Below are 22,039 nucleotides of genomic sequence, written 5' to 3' on the forward strand. Positions count from 1 at the left end.
GAGACGTTCCTGCAGCCCCTGGGGTGCTCTGTGCAGTCACAGAACCGTGGGTGGGAAGGGACCTTTGGGGACATCCAGTTCCAACCCCCTCCCACCAGACCAGGTAGCTCCAAGCCCCATCCAGCCTGGCCTTGGGCACTCCCAGGGATGGGGCAGAGGGACGAGCAGGGGCTGTGAGCCAGGAGGGAGCGTGCTGCTTCCCTCTGGGAAGGCAGGAACACCCAGTGCTGCCCATGGGCTGCCAGCCAGGCAGAGCCCCGAGCCTGAGCTGGGCTTGTGATCAAAGCCTGCCACATGCCTGCAGGGTGGCTTTGATCTCCCTGACTGAAGAGGAGCTGGGTTAAATGGAGGGGTCAGCACAGCTCCTGATGTCTGCTGGGACCCTTGCTGCTTTGGATTAGCCTCAGCCAGGGCTGGCAGGGCTCACCCAGCACTGTTGGGTGCTGCAGGAGCCGCTCAGGGAGCTGCTTTAGCTGTAGCTGTGCCTCATGCCTGCCCAGGAGCAGGCAGACCTGGGGCAGGAGTCAAATCCCAGCCCCAGCCCCAGCTGCAGAGCAAAATCCAGTGTGGGAGATGCATCCTGTGCACTCAGCCACTGTCCCCAGCTGAGATGCCACTGCTGCTGGGAAACTTGGGAATGACAGGGCTGGCTGTCCACCATCCCCATGGCCTACTCTGGATGGTCTCCAATAGCCTAATGCTGTTTTGGATGTCTTTTTTTACCATGTGGTGCCCAAAACTGCCCCTAGGATTCAAGGTGAGGCCATACCAGTGCAGAGCAGAGCAGGAGTTGTGTGTGGGCTTGGAGACAGTGCCTTCATCCCTCTGTCCCCAGTCCAGGCTGTCTCCTGGCACACCATGGAGTGGTTTTCCTCACTGCTCTTTTTCCCAAGTTCTGGGATTGCCATAAGGATTCCAGACTTCCAGGATGGGTTTAGGATCCCCATGGCTTGGCACAGTGGGTGGTGGGCACTGCCACTCTCTGGGCACACAGGGACATTCCCCCTCTGATCTCTGCCTTCCTCCTCTCCTGCACAGAGAAAATCCCTGATCGCCTTGGAAAAAGAAGATGAGGAGGAGAGAAATAAAACAATTGAAAGTTTGAAGACTGCACTGCGGACAAAACCAATGAGGCAATTCCCTTCCCTTTTCCTTTTCCCTTTTCCTTTTCCCTTTTCCTTTTCCCTTTTCCTTTTCCCTTTTTCCTTTTCCCTTTTTCCTTTTCCCTTTTTCCTTTTCCCTTTTTCCTTTTCCCTTTTTCCTTTTCCCTTTTCCCTTTTGCCTTTTCCCTTTTGCCTTTTCCCTTTTGCCTTTTCCCTTTTGCCTTTTCCCTTTTGCCTTTTCCCTTTTGCCTTTTCCCTTTTGCCTTTTCCCTTTTGCCTTTTCCCTTTTCCCTTTTCCCTTTTCCCTTTTGCCTTTTGCCTTTTCCCTTTTCCCTTTTCCCTTTTCCCTTTTTCCTTTTCCCTTTCCCTTTTCCCTTTTCTTGTTGTGGCTTTGGATTTGAGTTCTCTGGCAGAGCAGGGGGTTCAATAGGAATAGAAATGGGAGCTGTACAGGGTGAGGGAGGCAAGGACTCTGAGGCTCTAGTTGCCTTTTTTTGGTTTCACCAACTGCTTTTTTTTGTGTCACATTCTGTCATTTTGTACCTTTTTCTTGGTCCTTTAGTGACCAAGAGCCACCAGGGCCTCCCTCTTTATTCAGGCAAATCAGGCAACATTTTTATTTTTCCAAATTTTCCTTTCTACTGAACAGAATGTAAAAATTCCTTGAAGATTGATTTTTTTTCCAAGAAAACAAGAATTTTTATTGGTCAGCTAGGACTTTTGTTTCAACTCAACTCCTCTTGCACTTTATAAGGGAATAAAGTCACATGAATCTTCAGGCTTTTATGACATGGAAAACAATTTTTGATGGGAGGATAAATGAAGGCTGGGATGCTTTCTGAATGTCTGTAGCTTTCCCTAATTTTGTTTTCTCTGGAGTCTGCATGAACACTTTTGCAACACCTGAGGTGCCTCAGGTTGACACCTGATGGGAATATATTCCATTGGGAAATGCCTGACCTGTTTTGCTTATGGAAGAAACAAATTTACTATTGCTTGCAAATACCTTTACCTCTCCCACCTGTGGCTGATGGTAAGAAATTCCCAAGGTCCAGGGTGAGCACCTGATTTCTGTGACACCTGGACCTTGTGGGTGCTGGCCCCTGCAGTGAGCAGGGATGGTGGCCAGCCATGAAACTTTATAAAATCCTTAAAAATTGGGTTGGAGTGTTTTTTTGAGGGATGCAGCAGGCTCTGTAGAAAATTTTACCTGTTGGACGTATTTTTGCACCCAGGGAAGTGAGCACCAACTTTCCTATTGACTTTGGCTGGAAGAAGAGCAAGCTCTGAAGCAGAGAAAGCAGTTTTCCACAAGCCTGCAATTACTCCTTTTGTTGCTGCCCATCAGCATGGCTTGTTTTGAATTAAAATCATCCCAGTGCTGGGATGTTCTTGGCTCGTTTGCTTTCCAGCCTTTTGCCAAACCAGAGATCGCCCAGCCTGGGTGGCACTGGGCATGGGGGCCCTAAAATGCCTCAGCAGGGTGCAGTGCTGTGTCTGCCTGCTCTGGTGAGCCTGCCTGGGCACTGCCCTGGGTTTGCTGTCTGCTCTCTGGTCAGGGGCATTGTGAATCATTGCAAAAATCAGAAATCCCTTAAAATCTGGGAGCTGTGCCTGTGGGAGGAGAAGGGTGTGGATGGTGAGGCAGGGGAGGTGGCAGAAGGCAGAAAGGCTGACATGGAAGGGACTTCAGGGCTTGGGGTCTTCTTCCAGTTCAAAACTGGTCCCAAGACTCAGGCTGGTATTTTTTGCAGTGTGACTGCAAGCTTCCAACCTCCATCCCAAGACTTGTGTTGGTGGCTGGGTTAGCTGGTTCTCCTTGAAATATCCTCACTCTGAGGAACCTTGTGCAGGCAGCATAGGCAACCAGGCACCAATTAAATTGATTTTCACACCCCCATCCCTGTGTCTGGGCCACAGGGGTCCTTCTGGCTTTCTGCTATCCATGAACAAGTGTGCAGGAAGGTTCTAGGTGCACATCAGCAGGCTGTTGGAGGGTAAAAGGCAGACTTCCAGCATTTTGTTTTGAAGTGAAAACCCCTTTTTCTGGCAGGTTTGTGACCCGCTTCATCGACCTGGATGGCTTATCATGTATCCTCAACTTCCTCAAAAGCATGGACTATGAGACAGCAGAGTCTCGAATACATACCTCGCTCATTGGATGTATAAAAGCACTAATGAACAACTCCCTGGGCCGGGCCCACGTCCTGGCCCACCTGGAGAGCATCAATGTCATTGCTCAGAGTCTGAGCACAGAGAATATTAAGACAAAGGTGGCAGTGCTGGAAATCATGGGCGCCGTGTGCCTGGTTCCTGGGGGCCACAAGAAGGTACTGGAGGCCATGCTGCACTACCAGAAATATGCCAGTGAAAGGACTCGTTTTCAGGTAGGTGGGTTTGGTAATTTGAGATTTTTACTCATTTTTTGGTAATTGATATTAAAGAGTATAGTGGGTTTGGTGTCGGCTAATTATTACTGTTAATTTACTTCTTGTTTTGAGAAAGGATTAGGAGAAAGGTAAAGCAGGTTTAAAACTTTAAAAGGGTATAAAGAAAATTTTGTTAATAAATTAAAAGGAAATAAGGAAAGGAATTAAAAGGAAAAAAGGTAGTAGGAATTAAAATAAACTCTTCAGAGTGCTTCTCTCCACGCCGCAACCTTTTTTTTCTTGATGATAATATAAAGAAACAAAACCTAAAATTTCTAGTCAGTTTATTATTTCTAAAATAGCTTTTTTTTTTTTCAGTTTACTTGGGGAGAGAAGTTTTTTTTTGTTAATGTTATGAAGATTTTTTATAAGAGGGAAAAAACCAGTTATTTTGTGGTTTCTAATTTCTTCACTGATAACAGCTGTTTGGGGAACCCTGTTATCATGAAGTCCCTCCTGTCTTCTACAAGTTTTCTTAGAGTTTGTTGATGGGTTATGTTGATTTATGGGATATTGTTTTAAAGATGAGTTATTTAAAGGGAAAAATTTTTATTATTTATTTCTAAAATTATCTTCATCCTTGAGAACGAAAAGTTTTACATCACTTCCCTAAATTTCCACCATTCCAAACCACAACAGCGGGTCTCCACTCACCCCTCAGCCCCTGAAATTCAGCATTCCTATCCCTTTCTCCTCCTGAATATCTAAGTGGCAGCTTGCACGTGTTTTGTTATGGCCGTTTGCAAGTTGAAAAATCCAGAATTACCCCAGAGCCATGTCTGATGGGATCTGCAGGAGGGAGGAGGGAAGAAACAGTTATTTAAGGTGAAACCCACAAAAAAAAAAAAAAAAAAAAAAAAAAAAGGCTTGCTTGTGCAGGGTCCCTGGGATCAGAGCTCTGCAGGGCTGCAGCATAGCTGGATGGGCTGGTGCTGGGGTGGCCAGCAGCTGATGGTGCATCACAGGGAGCTGCTCCTGCCTGTGTTCCCTGGCTGTTTGGGCAGCACAGGGAGCTGCTCCTGCCTGTGTTCCCTGGCTGTTTGAGCAGCACAGGGAGCTGCTCCTGCCTGTGTTCCCTGGCTGTCTGGGCAGCACTGGGGCTGTCCCAGGGCGCTGAGCTGACCCCTTGTGTTTGGCAGACGCTGATCAACGACCTGGACAAGAGCACGGGCCGGTACCGCGATGAAGTGAGCCTCAAGACAGCCATCATGTCCTTCATCAATGCTGTCCTGAGTCAGGGGGCAGGCGTGGTGAGCACCAGGGCACAGGGAGGCCTCGGGGTGTTTATTTCAGTGAACTTCCTGAGGGTGTGCTGAGCCCACAACTGTCCCTTGCAGGAAAGCCTGGATTTCAGACTCCATCTGAGATATGAATTCCTCATGCTGGGCATCCAGCCAGTCATTGATAAACTGAGGCAACATGAAAATTCAACCCTCGACCGGTGAGTAGGGACCCCCAGCACACTCGGGATTTTTGTCTGCTGCCCTTGCTTCAGGTGTTGGCCTCTGGGGAAATCACATGGCTTTAGAGTCACACCTCTCATAGAAATTCCTTGCTGTCTCCAGAGAGGGAGAAAAAAATTCCAACATGGTTTTGCTGCATTCTAATGTAGGGTTGAGCTGAGAAGGATGTGCCATCAGGGGTTCAGGGGATGCTGTCAGCCCTCATCTACCTCCTTTCATCCCAAAAGGCTTCTTGCACATCTGTAGTGACTGGGAAGTCAGAGCTGAAGGTCCACTTGGTGTTTCAAGCCCTCCTAGTGTCTGGTCTGCTGACAGACCAGCTGCCTGTAATTTACTAATTGTCACATTTATATCTGCTTTTAACAGGTTGTTCTGGTTTTGGTTTTTTTTCCCTTTCTTTCCTCAGGCACTTAGATTTCTTTGAAATGCTTAGAAATGAAGATGAACTGGAGTTTGCCAAAAGATTTGAGCTGGTGAGTACGAAGGGGACACAGTCTCAAGCTGTGCCAAGGGAGATACAGGCTAGAATTAAGGAGGAAGTTTTTCACAGAAAGAGTGGTCAAATACTGGAATCATCTGCCCAGGGAGGTGGTGGATTCACCATCCCTGGATGTGTTTAAAAAAAGACTGGATGTGGCACTTGGTGCCATGATCTAGTTGAGGTGTTAGAACATGGGTTGGACTCGATTATCTTAAAGGTCTCTTCCAACCTAAAAATTCTGTGATTCTGTGAATGCTGCTGATGAAGACGCTGGCACTCAATGTCACACTTAGTTTTAAAAGAGTAGTCAAAGGGACATAGAGTGATCTTCTGGATAAAAATGTGGAGCTTGGGAGTCTTTCCTGTTGCCCTGCTCTTCTGCAGCATCTGTCCTAGAGCCTGCTTTAGCCCTTTTGTCCTTTGCCTGCCCAACAGATCTGTTTGCCCCTCGCAGGGCATGGGGTCCGGTTTGTCAGTCAGTTCTGGGTGGGGGTGCCTCCTGGGGTGTGAAGCTGAGGCTCAGGGAACAGGAGATGCTGTTGTGGCTGCAGTGGGTGGCCTGACCTCACCTGGCTCCTGCCCACAGGTCCACATTGACACCAAAAGTGCAACTCAGATGTTCGAGCTGACGAGGAAGAGGCTGACGCACAGCGAGGCGTACCCGCACTTTATGTCCATCCTGCACCACTGTCTCCAGATGCCTTGTGAGTCCCAGGAGGGGCCAGGAAAGCCAGGGCTTGCTGGAGGCTTGGCAGCCCAGCCCTTTGGGCCAGCAGTGTCACAGCCTGCCCTTTGCTCACGTCAGTCTCTCCCCTTCCTTCCCCGCAGATAAAAGAAGCGGCAACACGGTCCAGTACTGGCTGCTGCTGGACAGGATCGTGCAGCAGATTGTCATCCAGAGTGACAAAGGGCAGGACCCCGACGCCACTCCCCTGGAAAACTTCAACATTAAAAATGTTGTACGAATGTGAGTGCTCAAGGGTCACTGCTCCTTGCTGGTCACTGTCACACAGCGGTGTTCCTGCTCCTTGGACACGAGCCAGCATCCCTGGAGCTGTTGGCCTCCCAGGACTCACCCTACCCTAGCAATGAAGCCCATCCCTTTTGTTAGACAGCTCTTGCAAATAATATTTGAGATTTAGGAGTTTTTGTGTGTTCCCTGATAAATTTTACATAACCCTGCTGAGGGGGATGCAGCAGAGCTGTTAGTTTGGGAGCCTTAAATCTCACTTACTCAGTCGTGTTCCTTGCTGGTGATGGTCTCCTGTTTGCTGTAGTAGGATTGTCTCATGTGCTACATCTCTTCTCCTTTTAGGTTAGTTAATGAAAATGAAGTCAAACAGTGGAAAGAGCAAGCAGAGAAAATGAGAAAAGGTGAGTGATGGAGGAATACACAGTGTCAAGTCTAACACAGTTACCATACACATGTATTTGTATGTTTATTTATATGTGTATCTGCAGGCTTTACTGAAGGGCTGAGATAGTATCATGCCGTGGGGCTGACATTGGAAATGGGCAAAGCAAATAATATTTTTTCATGGAGAGGCTCCAGATGGGGTATTGAGGCACAGCACAAGCTCCCTTTTGCCAGCTGCAGGTTCTCTGCAGGGCAGTGTGGGGTTTAGCCCCCCATGGGCTGCTGTTGGCAAAAAGGAGTGTTTGTCACCCAAAATGTGGGGCTGTTTCAGAGCACTCAGAGCTGCAGCAGAAGCTGGAGAAGAAGGAGAGGGAGTGTGATGCCAAGGCCCAGGAGAAGGAGGAGATGATGCAGACGCTGAACAAGATGAAGGAGAAGCTGGAGAAGGAGTCCAGCGAGCACAAGCAGGTCAAGCAGCAGGTGGCAGATCTGACAGCACAGCTCCACGAGATGAGCAGGGTGAGACCTCACACCTGTGGGCCCAGTCCCTGACCCCCTGCAGTGCTGTGGGGTGATTCCAGGAGGCTGAGCTGCATGGGGGGACTGAGAAAGAGGCTTGTTGGAAGGGCCACCAAGGTGTCTGTCCCTAGTGATGGCTGATTTTGCCTCTCAGCTGCATTGAGCCTCAGTCAGGAGTGTTGAAGTCTTTGAATGCTTCCTTTGTTTCCTAAAATTTAGCCAAATTAATTAAAAATCAGCATGGGGGTATTTTTTAGGTGGCATCCCTCACCTCCATATGACCAGTCCCCATTCCTCTTTCTCTCCCAGAGGGCAATCTGTGCTGCCAGTCCTGGAGGACCTCCCATGGCACCAGGAGCACCTGGCGGCCCCTCACCTTCTCCAACTCCCGGCTCTCTTCTTCCCCCTCCACCACCCCCACCACTCCCAGGGGTATGTCCCCCACCTCCTCCCCCACCACCTCCTCCCGGTGGTCCCCCACCTCCCCCTGGCCCCCCACCCCTGGGTGGGCTGATGCCTCCCCTTGGACCACCCCCGGGCATGGCCTTCAAGAAGAAGAGCATCCCTCAGCCAACCAACGCCCTCAAGTCCTTCAACTGGTCCAAGCTTCCAGAGGTAAGCTGGGCAAAAATTTGGAGGTGCTGGATGGTGATGTAAGGGCAGTGGGTGGGGACCCCCACCTGCAATGCTCCCACTGTCTTGCAGAACAAGCTGGCAGGCACTGTGTGGACCAACATAGATGACACAAAAGTGTTCAAAATCCTGGACCTTGAAGATCTGGAGAGGACATTCTCAGCCTACCAAAGACAGCAGGTAACAGCTGGCCCAGGGTGGGCACACCTGGGTGAGGAGCCACCATTATGGGATCACCTGGTTTCACTGGTGGCCCCAAAACACATCTCCCATCTTTATTTCATACCAAAGCCATGTTTGCCAGATCAGCTTCATCTGCTTTGTCCTCTCATCCGTGTGCCAGAGCCTTGGTGTTGAGGCAGCTGCTCATGGCTCATGGGCCTGATTCCACACACCTGACCACGTGCATCCTGAAGATGGATCACCAAAAAAACACACAGACACAGACACACACAAAAAAGACAGGGAATGTTATGAAAATAACCCCCAGATGTGGCCACAGTTGGGTAATATTTTTGGATTGCTCTTAACAGCAACTTCTCTATGTGTCTGTATTGGGTGGAAAATTTCTATCCCTCTCTGGCCAAGAGGGACTAAGTTTTGCCCACATCTACCATGGGTGGGTCTCTTCTTTTATTTTTGTAGTGAGCCAAGAGCAAAATGTGAGCTTTGAGCAAATATCCCAAACCAAAATAATGTCATTGCAGGCAGAAGTCTCTGCTTTTTAATCTCCTGCTCAAGCACTGTAACCCCAGTTTGGAAGGCATCAAAGCACATGAAGAAAATTAGACACTTATTTTACCCCAGGCAGGGTGAAAATGGGCAAAAGCAATGAGTGTTTCAAGAAGGCAGGAGAAGAAGCAAGGAGAGAGGCTGGAAAAGGATGTTCACCTGCTGAACATCTGGCTGTGTTCCTGGGAGGAGAGAGCAGCTTGTCTCCTTCGTGCCAGGCCCAGTCAGAGGGATGGTGCCAGGAAGGAGTGGAGCAGACCCATAAGCTCATTAGGCAGTGTGAGAGTTTAATCTGTTCCAGAGGCTAATTGAGGGAAAGATCAGGGTGGATTAGAGCAGGGCAATATCAAGAGTAACCCAGCAGAAGTAGGTGCTGCCTGCCCCAGTGTTTTGGGAATAGGTGACCACAGCAATGTCTCTTTCTCCTGGCGTTTTTTGAGCTTGACTCATGCATGCCTACTGGAGGGCATGTCTGAGGACAAGGAATGGAAATGGAAGAGGAGCAAGAATAGAAACCTGAGTGTCAGCAGGATGGTTTGCCCTCAGGCTCGAGCCCATGAGTCACCTGGTGTGATGGGGATTATTGCCAGGCAGGAATTTAAAAATAATTTGGCTTGGCTGAGGTCCTGCTGGGTGAAGTGGCTGGTTAGGTTTGGGGCCAGGAGGAACAGGGAGGTGGTGCAAGGAGAGCTGTGACATGAGCTTACACCCCAGATGGGATGAGGACCAGAAGGGAGCTGAATGGAGGAGCCAGGGGCTGGGGTGGCACTGGCAGAAGATGCTGTGAGAGCATCTGAAAGGCAGATGGGAAAGGCAAGGCAAAATCCCACCTGTGAGATGCTGCTGGGGCTGGAGCTGCCCTTGGGGACGTGATGCACAAGTTCCTTGTGGTTCGTTCTGTGTGAGTGGAGCCGTGGGACACATCTCCCCTGGCCTGAGGGACGTGTTTGTCCAGCTGGGAATCCCCAGGGTGCTCCCAGGATGGAGAGGGGGTGCATGGCTCTGCAGCCAGCAGCAGGGCAGGCACCAGCAGTGTGTGGGGTTAGATCTGCTCCAGGAGCTCAGGAGAGGTGGAAGTGTTCCGGGCTGGATGGGGCTCTGAGCAGCCTGGTTGAGTGGAATGTTCCCTGCCCATGGCAGGGGGGTTGGACTGGAGGATCTTTCAAGTCCCTCCAGCCCAATTCTGTGGTTCTGTAACAGATGCAGACCACAGGGCTCTGTGTACATGTGGGGGGCTGGGGGAGTGAACAGCCTGTCCCTGAGGCACAATGAACTAATAATGGTTTCATAACTCACAGCATGTTCAAGCTCCAGCAAAACTTGGTTTCTGTCACGAAGAAGCAAGGGAGGAGCAGGGTTCTCCCTTGCTCTTGAGCCACTCTCTCTCTTGAGCCACTTGCTCAGTGATGGTGCCTCTCACTTATCCTGAGTCTCAACATCCACAGGACATGGGGCATCAGGGGCTGCCTGTCTGCCCATGCCCCCAGACAAAGCAGGGCTCTGAAAATGCACGGTCAGGGGTGCATCCCTGTGGCCAGTGCCCCAGCAGGACTTGGGGACAGCAGGCAGAGGTGTGTGCAGTGCACAGAGCTCTCTGACCCCCCCAGGGTGGCTGCTCTGGGGCTGCCTTGGCTAGGATTTGTCTGGTTTTGCTGCCAGAGTGCCTGGGAATCCCAAAGTGCTGCACAGACCCGAGGCTTAACCTTGTACTTAAGCATCTCTTTAAATGTTTTTCCCACATCACAGGCTGGGATGTAAATGCAGGCTATTAGCTGAGCTCTGCAGCTTTTGGGAAGGGCCCTTTCCATGTGGGGAGGACAGGAACCCTCTGGGCTTCCTGGGGAGCATCCCTGCCTCAGAAGGCATGAAGCTGTGAGGAGAGCCTGTAGCCTCCCAGCCAAGGCTCTGCAGATGTCCCTGTCCCCAGAGAAGGTCTGAGCCCTGCAGCTGTTCAGAATACCAGCATTTACAGAAAAGCCAACAGGAGATTTTGGCTGTGGCATGAGAACTGGCAGCAGCTGTGTAAGGGTGGGCATGTAGCGATGGAGAAAGGCAAGTCCAGGACCATCAGGGCTTAAACTGCACAGGGGTTTGTGCCTCTGTCAGGAGGTCTTGAGAGTCTTCACGGGGGTAGAGGCTGGGAGTGATGTTGATAAGTAGCAGTGACACAGCCAGGGCAGTTCTGGCAGGTCCTGCAGCGGTGAGTGATGTAAAAGAGTCAGGGCCAAGTGGAAAAAAACATGTGTTGTTGAACCAGGGGCTTAGCAGCGAGCTGGGAAAGAATTCATCTCCCAAAAAAGGATGAAGGAAGTAAAGGCTCCAGCTCCTCCATGCAAGGGAGAGTGACCTGCACAGGGGCCAGGGACAGCAGGGCTGGGAATTGTTTGTGGGGATGGTGGCAGCACATTTAAAGCTGCTCCTCCTTACACCATCCTGCAGCAGAGGCTGAATCACAGTTCCTGTGAGGGAGAGGGGCAGGGATGAGGCTGATTTGAGGCAGGAGGGTTTTTGTAGTGAGCCTTTACCTTAATGCCTGAGGAGCCCTCCCTCTCCTGGAGCAGGGCACTGCAGAGAAAGCCACCCTGTCCTCCCTCTCCAGCAGCCTGGAGCAAGTCTGAGCATCGTGGGGCAGGTCTGAGGGTTGAAATGGAAGGAAGAGCTCCTAATTAGGGACCAGTTAAATGAAGATAAAGGTACCCATGGCAGCTTGTGGGTGTGCTTTGTGCCTGTCCCACAAATGAGGCTGCTGGGTAGGGATTGATTAGTGAAACACTGATCCTTAGCCTGAACTGAACCAGAGACTTCTAGCCACAAGACTCCTGATCAGCAGAACTCAGCCTAGGGGTTTGGGAAGGAAAACTCTGTGTGTGTGCACATGTGTGTGGTGCCAGCTCTACTGCACCTGCTTCCAGCCTGCTGGGGAGAGCCCAGCAGCACAGCCAGGTCTGGGGAGGGCCATGCTGCTGGTGGGCCAGGCTGCTGAGCCCTGGAGAAGCAGGGAGGAGGAGGAAGAGGATGAGAACTCGAGGGGAAGCGTGTTGCTGTGGCCAGTGGTGAAGTTTTGCTGCGGGATGCGCCTCTCCTTATTTCCACTTACAAGCCCTGTTTTTCCTGGCAGTCACATTGGCATTTCAGTCCCTCAGATGTGCAAGAACCAGCAATTTTCCTCCAGGCACGGCGGGCTGAGCAGTGCTGTGCCTTTGGGCCAGTAGCAGGGCTTGGCCAGCATCCTCCCACCTCATCCCGTGTCCCCTCCTCACCCCTGTGCTCAACGTGCCTTGGCCTGATCCGTTCAGGAGCCTCCTCTTCCATCAGCTCTCCCCTTCTGCACATCCCATAACCCACATTTTCACCTGCATCCCCCCTATTTTGGCACTGGCACCCCCATGCTGCCAACCCCCCCCCCCCCCAATACTGCACGTTCCCCTTCTCTGTGCTTCAGTTCCCTCTGGTTTTGCTGAGATCACTGAACTGCATGTGTTTTTACTGCCTTTTTCCATGCTTCTGCTATGGCTGTAGGACTTCTTTGTGAATGGTAGCTCCAGACAGGTAAGTGAGCACCTGCAGGAGTGTGATGTGGGGCTGGGGACAGGGACACGGGGACACGTGGCTGCTTCTCAGGGGGGTTCATGTGTGACAAACGGGGTTGGATCAGAGAGGTGCAAAGATCACCAGAGGGAGCAGCTTGAAAGTTGGTGCTGGGGAGGCTGGTAAGGCAGAACCCACCTTCTCTGCTGCCTGGCCTGAGGTGGAAGCCAATGTCTGAGTCCAGGAGTTGGATTTTTAACTCCACAGAGAAGCTCCTACCCCTGAGCAGTTTTTGTTTTCAGAAGATGGAAATAAACCCACGGGTTGAAGCTCTCTGCTTGGTCAGAGCTGGCAAGGCACATGAGAGGGGCAGCTGGTGCCAGGTGACTTGGGGCTCATTTTCCATCCCCTTCCTCTCTTCCCACTTCTCATATCTGCATGTTTTCTTCGTTGAAACAAGAAAATGAGTAAAAAAATGGTGATTTCAGTGCTCACTCTTGGCCCTTGCAGTGGCCATGTGCCAGGTCTCCTACCTTGTGGATGTTTAGTGTGGATCTGTAACGTTCAGGACCTTGCAGCTCCAGATTGTGTTCCTTCCAGAAGGATTGAATAGCCAGCTCTTAATTGATTAACCTTACTAAAATATGCAATATGGTAAATTAAAACCTGGGGCAACATGAACTCCTCGGGCAGCCCTACAAAGCTGCTGTTATGTAGATCTGCCCCTTTGCCCACAACCACAGTATTGTTACTCATCTGAAGGTAATGTGTTTAAGCCACTGAGGAGATACAGGTGCTTATTCCACACCAATTCCTGCTTTCAAATCCCTTTTTTTGGGAGAGTTTCACTGGAAAAGCTGCTGGTTGCCTTTGCAAGTCTGATAGCATGTATTGGTTAGCTGGCTCGGGAGGACTGATGCATGAAGGGTGATCACAGATGTCTGGAGCAGGGCTGAGGAACAAGAGCGATGCTGAGTGTGTGCAGCAGCCCATAATGAAATCCTCCATGTGAGGGTTTAATGAAGTATCACAAGTATGTATGCTGAGAAAGCCAGCCTCTATTTATTCAGCAGCGCCCGTGTGTTTGCAGATTTTTAAATCTTCCCTGTCTGAGAAAATATTTACATTTCTAACCAGTGGCTTCAGAGCCAGCTCTGGTTTATGAAATGACTTACTGTGTTTCGCTTACAGGCAAGGGGTTTTACCCATAACCTGTGGTGACACTCCTGATTTATGGGGGCCCTCTGTGTATCACACTGCTGTGTGCTGAGAGCACTAAATGTCCTTGCTGCTCCGTGGCTCTTCTCCAGGCTTTTCTTATTCTTATTTTCTCGTAGAAGGAAGATGCCATCGATGACACGTTGAGTTCCCGGCACAAAGTCAAGGAGCTTTCTGTCATAGATGGCAGGAGAGCTCAGAATTGCAACATCCTCCTCTCCAGGTATGGTTAAAGCCTTGTTCTGGGGAGTGGGGGGATGCTTAATACCCTGCCCTGGGCTGCTCTGAGTGTGCTCCTCATCCCTGGAGCAGGGGGTTGGTGACAGGAGCGGGTGCAGCAGGAGAGCCAGTGGCACCTGAACCCAGCTATAGCCTTACAGCCTCAGGGTGGGGTGACCTGGAGGGAGGGGGGCAGTGCCATTCCCTGGGTAGGTGGCAATCTGGTGTCCCTGGAAAGCCCCCTGAGGGGCTGGGATACCCAGGGAGCTTTCACAGGAGGTGGAAGGGGGTTGGTTTCACTTCTTATCTTTCTCAGCCTGGGTTTTGTTTGCTCTTTGCTGGTGGTTGAAGAGGATCTGTCTGGGCTGGGGAAGTGCTGGGTGTCAGCAGGGTGCAGGGAGCAGGAGTGGTTCAGCCAGGACCTTGGTGCCCACATCTGAATTTTGGGAAGGGGATGTTCCCCTCTTACAGCTGCCCTGGTGATCTGACAGCCTCCCTCACACCCTTCACCAGGCAGGCTCAGCACTGCTACCAACAATTTAATCTGATCTCCAAACAGCTGCCAAAAATATTTTGGCAAGATAAACTACACCAGTAAGACTGAATTTCCTGAGAAAAGGCAAACCAGGTTGTGGTGGTCTGAAAGGATGAGCTGTCAGTGTAGCTACTTGTGAAAAAGCAGCCAGAGAACAGCAGAAAATACCACTTGTTTCTGACTCACCCAGCAAAAAATAAATCCACCATCAGTAAAATTTAAAAATATTCACTCTGCTGTCTGGAGGCACAGAAGCTTCTGTGCCACCCAGAACTGGCCAGGATGTAGCAGCATGGCTGGCAGGTTGGGGTTGCAGATGAATTCAGTATTTTCCCAGCCTGTGGGTTCTGTCTGGTTCTTCCAAATGGAGATGGTGCCTTGTCTGGGCAGCCCAGCTGATTTCCTTCCCTAGAAAGCTTGGAGAGGCAAAACAAAAACCATCTGGGTGGGTAACTCAGCCCCTGGTGCTTTTCCCAGAGGTGGCTGGCAGCCTGTGGGCAGTGAGAGCGATGAGTGCCGCAGCATTTGGGGGTAAAGCTGCCCTGGTTGTGGCTGGCTCTGCTCTGGGCTGCTTCTGGGGATTTTTGTGCTTCCTAGCAGTCCAAATAAAAAGGGATGATGATGAAAGCAGAGTTTAAAGCAGGCAAATGAGTATGTCTGTGGCAGGCAGCTATTAGCAAGTAAAACGATGGGATTTGGGGCTGAGCTGCTCCTGGCATATGTAGGTTGAGCGTGGAGTGGGTTTAGGTGTGATTCAGCCAGAGGTTTAAGTGTATATTTGGAAGTTAAGCACACAAATAGATCCTTTCAGTGGGAAGGGGAGAGACCCAAGCACTTAACTTCAAAGGCATCTTGCACATCTTACTGAGTGAAGGGCTCAATTTCATCTCACCAGCAAACCTTTCTCTTCCAAGAAAGCAATGGCTGGAAACCAGTTGCCAGTAACTAATCCCACAAAAAGGGCCGGATGGAGGTTGCTGCCTGCCTGCCTTTCCCTGTGGGCCAGTTCCCAGGGGAATGGCAGGATCAGACTTGCCCTGCAAGGTGGTCCTCAGGCCTCTATGTGGCTTTTCCCAGGCCCATCCTCATGCAGGGATGTGTGGCTTTGAAGTTGCAGTGACTTGCCCCAGATGCTGCTTTGGAAATGCTTTGGAGTTCATCCCGTGGTACTCCCAGCACCACAGTTGAGCTTCTCTCCCCAAAATCCCTTTGGGGGATTTGATGCCGAGTGCCTCAGAGGTGGTGTAGGGATAAAGCCCAGGCACCCTTTTAGTATTGTCAGGTCCAGCTCCTGCATCTCCAGCAGACTGTGTGTATCACTGGGCAAACCCTTCTGCAGCTGCCCATCCCAGAGCTGGGCAGAGCAGTGGCTCCCTGCTCCCAAGTGTTCCAAAGGGACTGGGCTGGCAGCTGGGCTGCTGCTGTCCCACCTGGCTTGCATGGCCACCACGGGGCTGAGCAGACTTTCACATGTGAAAGGACCTGCAGGCTTGGCCCCTGGTTTAGCCCAGACATTTGTGAGCTCACCAGGCATTGTCTGGCTCGCAGCGTGGAAAGATTACGGCCAGTGAGATACTTTATCTCTCTCTGTAGATTTATTTTTTTGCCTGTTTCCCTTGCTTTGGGAGAAATTACTGCGCAGTGAGATCACTGGATTTTCCTCCAGCTTGTAATGCAGCACAAGAACATTTTTAACGCTTGCTTTTTCCTTCTGTTTCCTGGAGAAGGCTTCGCTGATGTCAGTGCCTCACCGTGTCTCCCTCTGTGAACCCACCACGTCCTTGCTTTTGCTCCCTGTGCGTGGCTGTGTATTTTTAGTCCTGCTTTCTGCCAGATGCAAATCCACCCCTCTCTCCATCGTTTTCCGGCTGTGAATGGCTCGTTTGATTCCTCTCTCCCAGCCAGGCGACATGAGGCGTTTTTTTTCCCCCTCAGATGAATGTGGCTTTTCAGGGAGGGCGCGTCCCTTTCCTGGCAGAATTTGTTTTTCCCCTTCACACTTATTACGTCCTCCACGGGCTCTGACAAAAGCCACGCCGAGCGGGCCGGGCTGGCGAGCTGTCACCTCTCATTGCCGGGCTGCAGCCTCTAAATCCCTGTGACAGCAAGTCCTGTGACCCCGTTCCTCTCAGACGGCTCGCCTTCGACAGCTGCTGCCAACAATGATAATTATTGTGGTTATAGATAAGCTTCTAGCTTTCACTGGCCCCTTTCCCATCAAATTGTCTGAGAAGCTGTTTTCTTCTGGCGCCCCGCGCTCGCTCTCTGCTGATGCAGGGGCAGGCTCTTGTTCTTGGCACTGGATTGTGATGATTCCTGAGAAAAGTTGGGGGTTTTTTTGTCCAACCTCTTTCTTTTTAAATGCATTTTTATTGTTGACTCTGCTTTCAATGAGTAAGGGTTTAAAAAAGTCACCCTCATCTTTCTCCGCCCTCCTGGAGATGGTGAGGGTACTTTTCTGTGCTTTAGGGGATTGCTGTGGATGAGGAGTAGCTGCCTCACCACCACTTCTCCCAGGAGCATTTTTGTCTCCCAGGTGCCCAGACCTAGCCAATATCTGCTTTTCATCAGGGTGGAGACTGGTGTTGGTGGTCTGAGCATTCCTGTTTCTGCTTGGGTGTAAAAGGAGTTCTCTTGCAGTTCCATATCCCATCTCGGATCATGTCCCATCCTGGCCACTGCCATTGTGAGGGACAGGTAGGGTGACCCCAGGGTGTGGCTGCTTGTTCCTGCAAGCAGCAGAGGGGACATTTTCCAAGGATTCTGGATTTGTTCCTTGTGTGATGACCCCAGCAATTGTCTTGGCCTCTGCTCAGTGCAATCTTTGAGCTTCCTCCCCTGGCTGAGGTAGATTTTAATTCACTCCTTAGTTAACAGACCCTCCCTAGGGTGCTCCCTTGAGGAGGAGGTCAGAGAGGACTGAGTGCAGGATGAGAAACATGGGCTCAGAAAGAATGAAGATTTACTTACCAGGTCTGTGAGATGCACCTGTCTCAACAAAGCTAATCCTTCACTTCCAGTCTTGAGCAAAATATTCCAAGCTAAACCAGGCCCTTGCTACCCTGGCCTTAGAGACCAGAACCCTTCCTGTATCAGCTTTAGCTTCCAAAAGCCAACTCCACAGTCTCAGTCTGCTCCCTGAAGAGATGTGGGGGTGAAAAACACCCTCCTTGTTTAATTACTGAGTGATCAAGTCAATTCCCAATCTTCTTTTTGATCTGCTGATCAGGTTGACTTCCAAGGTTTCACATCCTGCTGTAGGGTGTGTTTCTGGTTTCAGCTCATTCCTTTGAGCCACATCCAGTGTTTCAGCAGCACTGATCACTGATACTGGGGCCATGGGGTTCCTCAAACAGGTCTTTTCAACTCTGTGGTTTTTCCCTGCATGCAAGTACAGGGAATTACATTTTTTAAGCTGGATCTGTTGCAATGGCTTTAACCATGACTGCACGCCAGGAGAGAGAGAGGATGTAAATGGAGTTGCGGGAGTTGCTGGGCTTTCCCTTTATTTAATTTAGATTATTTTATAGACCACAATGCAAAGAATAATAAAAATACGTGTGGTTTTGCAATCAAAGTCCTTGCAGGGAGCGGTTCCTTGCAGTCAAATTAAAGTGTAATTAATGGCTGCTGTAGCCCAGGAGGAGCTGAGGGCGTCTTTCCATCTCTCTGTTGCCTCAGCTCAGTGTGGGCTGCTGGCAGAAAGATCCCTGCCAGGAAAGCCCAGCCTGCTGGTGCTCCCTGTGACACAGTGGTCTGTGGTTTTGGAAATCTCCAATTTGAGGCTGCATCTTCAATTCCTGTTGGGTGAAGTAGAGGAAGAAAAAGGTGGAGGAGAGGATGGTTTCCAGCATCTTACACTTCCAAGAGCATTGAGTCCCCTCCCCTCCAAAGAAAACCAAACTGATGGGTTTCCTGGGATACTGAACATTCACTTGTCCAAATTTTGGATTTCTTTCTAATTTTTTTGTAGAGGAAGACTCCAGCCAAAGGTGGCCAGGAAAAGTGGGAGGGACAATGTTTGAATCCAAGAGCAGCAGTGGAATTTGGCCAGATTTTCTCTAAGGGTTGTGGCAGTGGGTTCAGGGGCAGTGCTGAGCTGCACTCCTGAGCCAGTGGGAATGTAACCTCACTGGCCCTGTGGCCTTTGGGGGTGCTGGAACTGCAGGGGCAAAATTGCTATGGGCAAGAGTTACATCTGAAAGTTGGATATTTAATGTACTGCTTACAATCCTTACATAAAGTGCTGTTAAACTGGGAAATAGGGAATGGAATGGCAGCTGCAGTGTGGGGAGAGGGAATTGGTTTGGGGGGATTTGGCCCCCTGTTTGCAGCAGGGCCAGGGCTCCTCTGTGCTGTGCTGAGCCTTGGCAGAGCACGGTCCTACCACATTTCTCACACATCCTCCTTCCTAACATGCTGGATAGAGCTGTTTGTGATGCTGCTGCTGGCTGGGGGTTCAGCTGTGCATGCTGCACAGGTGTGTAAGGAAACTCTCCTGAGCCTTCCCCGACTGCTGGGTTGGGAATAACTCTCCTTTCCATCCACCTCCCAGGCTGAAACTCTCGAATGACGAGATCAAACGAGCGATTTTGACGATGGATGAGCAGGAGGACCTCCCAAAAGACATGCTGGAACAGGTGGGCAGCGTGTCTCCTGCTCCTCTGTGGCTGCCTCGTGCGGGGACAACGCTGTGCAAAGTGCTTGGGACCAAAAGCACAGCTCTGGCCCCAAATTATTTACCAGGCACATGCTGAAAAACCACCCAGGTGGGCTGGAGCAGCAGGAAAGCAGCTTGGTTGTGGCATGAGTGCTGGGAGCAGCATGGCCCTCTTGTGCCATTCCTGTACCTGGGTCTGCCCTGGGGCCCTGAGGTGGGGCTATTTTGCCTTTTTGTGGCTGCAGCTTGAAGTTTGTGCTCAGTAGTGGTTTATTTTTGAAAGGTTTGACAGTGTTTTTGCAGTCCTCAAAAGGGGAATCCGATTTTTGCCCCCTCTGAATCCCTTTGGAGGCGTATTATTCACCTGTCCTTAAAGCTGAGCTGGTAATTGCACTTTGAGCAGAGATGTGGGAGGATTCATTTCACAAAATTTCCATCTGCTAATAAGTAGAGTTGCAGCAAATGGGAGTCCCTGACTGACATCTCCTCTGGCAAAGCTGATGTTGAAACCTCCTTGGAGCAGACTTAATTCATTTGTTGTAAAAGCTGAGTGATGGCAGGGCAGAGGCAGGAGACACTGACGTGATGGAGCAATGTGAGGAAGGTCACAGGGACAGCAATACCACTTATTTCACAGGTGCCTCGGGGTCACTGCCTGTACATGCTGAAAACGTGTTAGACTCGGGGAAATAAACCACTTTTTAGCTCCTGAAAAAGTGTGCATGGATCTCATATCCACTGCTGTGCTTTTTCCTGTTCAGCTCCTGAAGTTTGTTCCTGAAAAAGGAGACATTGACCTGCTGGAAGAGCATAAGCACGAGCTGGACCGCATGGCCAAGGCTGACCGGTTCCTCTTCGAGATGAGCAGGTTGGTGCCTCAGGGGACACATGCTGGCCATTGGAAAGGAGCAGGCTGGTGCCTCAGTGTCCTGCTTTGGAAAGGCAGGAGTCTGCTAAGGAAGGCAGGAGCCTCCCCTGAAATGGAGAATGTAAACCCTCCCCACCCCTCCAAATTGCTATGAATTTTAAATTAAAGGGCTCTCAGGCAAATAAAAATATGGGAGCAGGAAATAACAGTTCTTTAATAGAGAAGAAAATAAAAGGATAAAATAAAACAATGCAGTGCACTAGAACAACACCAACAGAGTCAGAACTCAATCTGACACCCTGTGGGTCAGGGTGTTGGTAGCAGTCCAGTTGGAAAAGGGGCTGCAACCCTCCTGCAGTGTCAGGGGTGGTTCTGCTGGAGCAGGGATCCTGTAGAAAGGGGGGTAGTGCTCCTCCAAAGATCCACTGGAAGAAGAGGCAGCTGCTATTCCTCTGGGGAATCCAGAGGAGAAGCTGTGCAGTTATTCCAGAATCTCCAGATTATATCTGGGCAGCAACGCTTGGCTCCTCCCTCTGGCTCACATCCCCCGGTGGGATGTTGTAGCTCTTATCAGCCATGCCTGTTATCAGCAGATGTCCCCTCCCAAGGGAGGAGTGATTGTGATCACTCAGAGAAAGAGAGAGAGATGAGGCAAACTGCCCACTTGACACAAGACACCTGCCATACAGATGGTGGTAGAACACATCTTGCCTTGCAATCTGGAACACTCAGGGGACACATTTTGGCCATTGGAAATGAGCAGGTTGGTGCCTCAGGGGACACATTTTGGCCAGTGGCTGCTCCATGGAGCCTGCTTGGGAAATAAGCCATTCTTACTGTTTATAAAATCAAGAAATGAGTGGGCCAAGCAGACAGGAGGGCAAGCAAGGTGCTCCAAATTATAAGGATTATTTGTGATGCTTTGGTCCTAAAATCAGGGTTGTGCTCCCATACAAGTAGCAGCTGGACAGAACAGGGGAGAGGGATGGGGAGGTGGATTTTTTTGATGGTTCTGGGTTGGTGGTTGGACTGGATAATCCTGAAGGTCTTTTCCACCCTTGCTGATTCTGAGATTCTGTGAGCTGACCTGGTCAGATGGAAGGTGTCCCTACAGGGCAGAAGGGTTGCAACTAAATGATCTTTCAGTCCCTTCCAACCCAAACCATTCTATGATTCATTGTGTCCCAGGTGGGAAGTGCTGTTAGAATGATAACACCATGCTCCTTTCTCTTTCATCCTAATGAATATTCCAGCCTGATGTATGTACATTTTGTCCTGCTGTGTAGATGAGTCCCACTTCTCACCTCAGGACTGACTCATCTCCAGGGCTCCTGAGACCATGAGAGACTGAAAGGAAATGTCATTTCTTCCTGCTCCTGTAGCAATCATTTAAGACTTAGGAGTCTTCAGGGATGAATAACCTTATCTATTGCATGCACATCCTCTAGAGGTGCCGGGTTAAAATCTTGAAGCTCCTTATTTGAATTGCACTGAGCACTGAGGTCTTTGAATTTCTTAGCTGAACTTCAAGCCAGTCACTTGTTGGCAAGGTCAGTGAGTTTTACAATTGGAGATTGCACTGGGAGATCAAAAATAGAAATGATCCCATCCTCCCTGAGCAAGGCAGCGAGGATGGGCTGTGTGCTTGCTGAGTGTCAGAGGCAGGCAGGATGGAGCTGTGGAGCTCAGACCTGAGCCCTCGGGGCTCACTGACACTCAGAATTAGCTTTTCTATCACAGGTCACCTTTCTTCTTCACAGGCTCTCACCCAAGTGTTGCTCCCATGCCTTCATCCTTTGGAAAGCACAATGTGCTGATGCAAATGTTTTCCTTGATTTCCAGCACGGCTTTTTAATTTTGCCTTGTGGTCTGTAACCGAGTGTGATGTCTTTGTCACCTCTGATTAGTACAACAGTGTAGCTCATGGCTCTGTGTGAGCATGTCTCCCATGGGTCCTTGGTCCTAGTGACTCAAATCAGACTGCCATGTGCACACAAGTGAGATCTTGGTTAGCATAAACACAGCTGACATGAGCAGAGCCATCACTGACTTGCCCAGAAAAGGGGCTTTCCAGCCCAGTCCATCAATCTGATGATCAGGGGGTCCAGTTTCATTAGTTCTGGTCATAGGTGAGCCTCTCTCCAGCTGCAGCTCATCACAAAGCCACAGGGAGCCCAGACCTCATCAGCACCTTTGCTTAGGAGTGGTTGTGCAAGAACTGTTTGTTCGTACCAGTGGGGTGTAAAGATCTACTTGTTGAACCTGCTGAGTTAAGGGGATAGGCTCAAGCATGT

General features: G+C 50.3%; 1 protein-coding gene across 1 annotated transcript in view; it reads left to right on the forward strand.

Annotated features, from left to right (window-relative positions):
* DAAM1 (dishevelled associated activator of morphogenesis 1) overlaps positions 1-22,039 on the forward strand; it is a 93,060-nt gene that overhangs the window by 61,107 nt on the left and 9,914 nt on the right. Inside the window, exons 6-19 of the mRNA XM_084207131.1 lie at positions 1,039-1,133; positions 3,157-3,490; positions 4,672-4,782; positions 4,870-4,973; positions 5,402-5,468; positions 6,063-6,180; positions 6,305-6,443; positions 6,792-6,850; positions 7,165-7,352; positions 7,662-7,967; positions 8,058-8,165; positions 13,583-13,686; positions 18,773-18,857; positions 19,639-19,745. Of these exons, the coding sequence (XP_084063257.1) occupies positions 1,039-1,133; positions 3,157-3,490; positions 4,672-4,782; positions 4,870-4,973; positions 5,402-5,468; positions 6,063-6,180; positions 6,305-6,443; positions 6,792-6,850; positions 7,165-7,352; positions 7,662-7,967; positions 8,058-8,165; positions 13,583-13,686; positions 18,773-18,857; positions 19,639-19,745 (1,925 nt within the window). The remainder of the gene's footprint in view (positions 1-1,038; positions 1,134-3,156; positions 3,491-4,671; positions 4,783-4,869; positions 4,974-5,401; positions 5,469-6,062; positions 6,181-6,304; positions 6,444-6,791; positions 6,851-7,164; positions 7,353-7,661; positions 7,968-8,057; positions 8,166-13,582; positions 13,687-18,772; positions 18,858-19,638; positions 19,746-22,039) is intronic.

The sequence above is a fragment of the Fringilla coelebs genome, assembly GCF_963513975.1.
Source record: "Fringilla coelebs genome assembly, chromosome: 6".
NCBI classification, from domain to species: domain Eukaryota; kingdom Metazoa; phylum Chordata; class Aves; order Passeriformes; family Fringillidae; genus Fringilla; species Fringilla coelebs.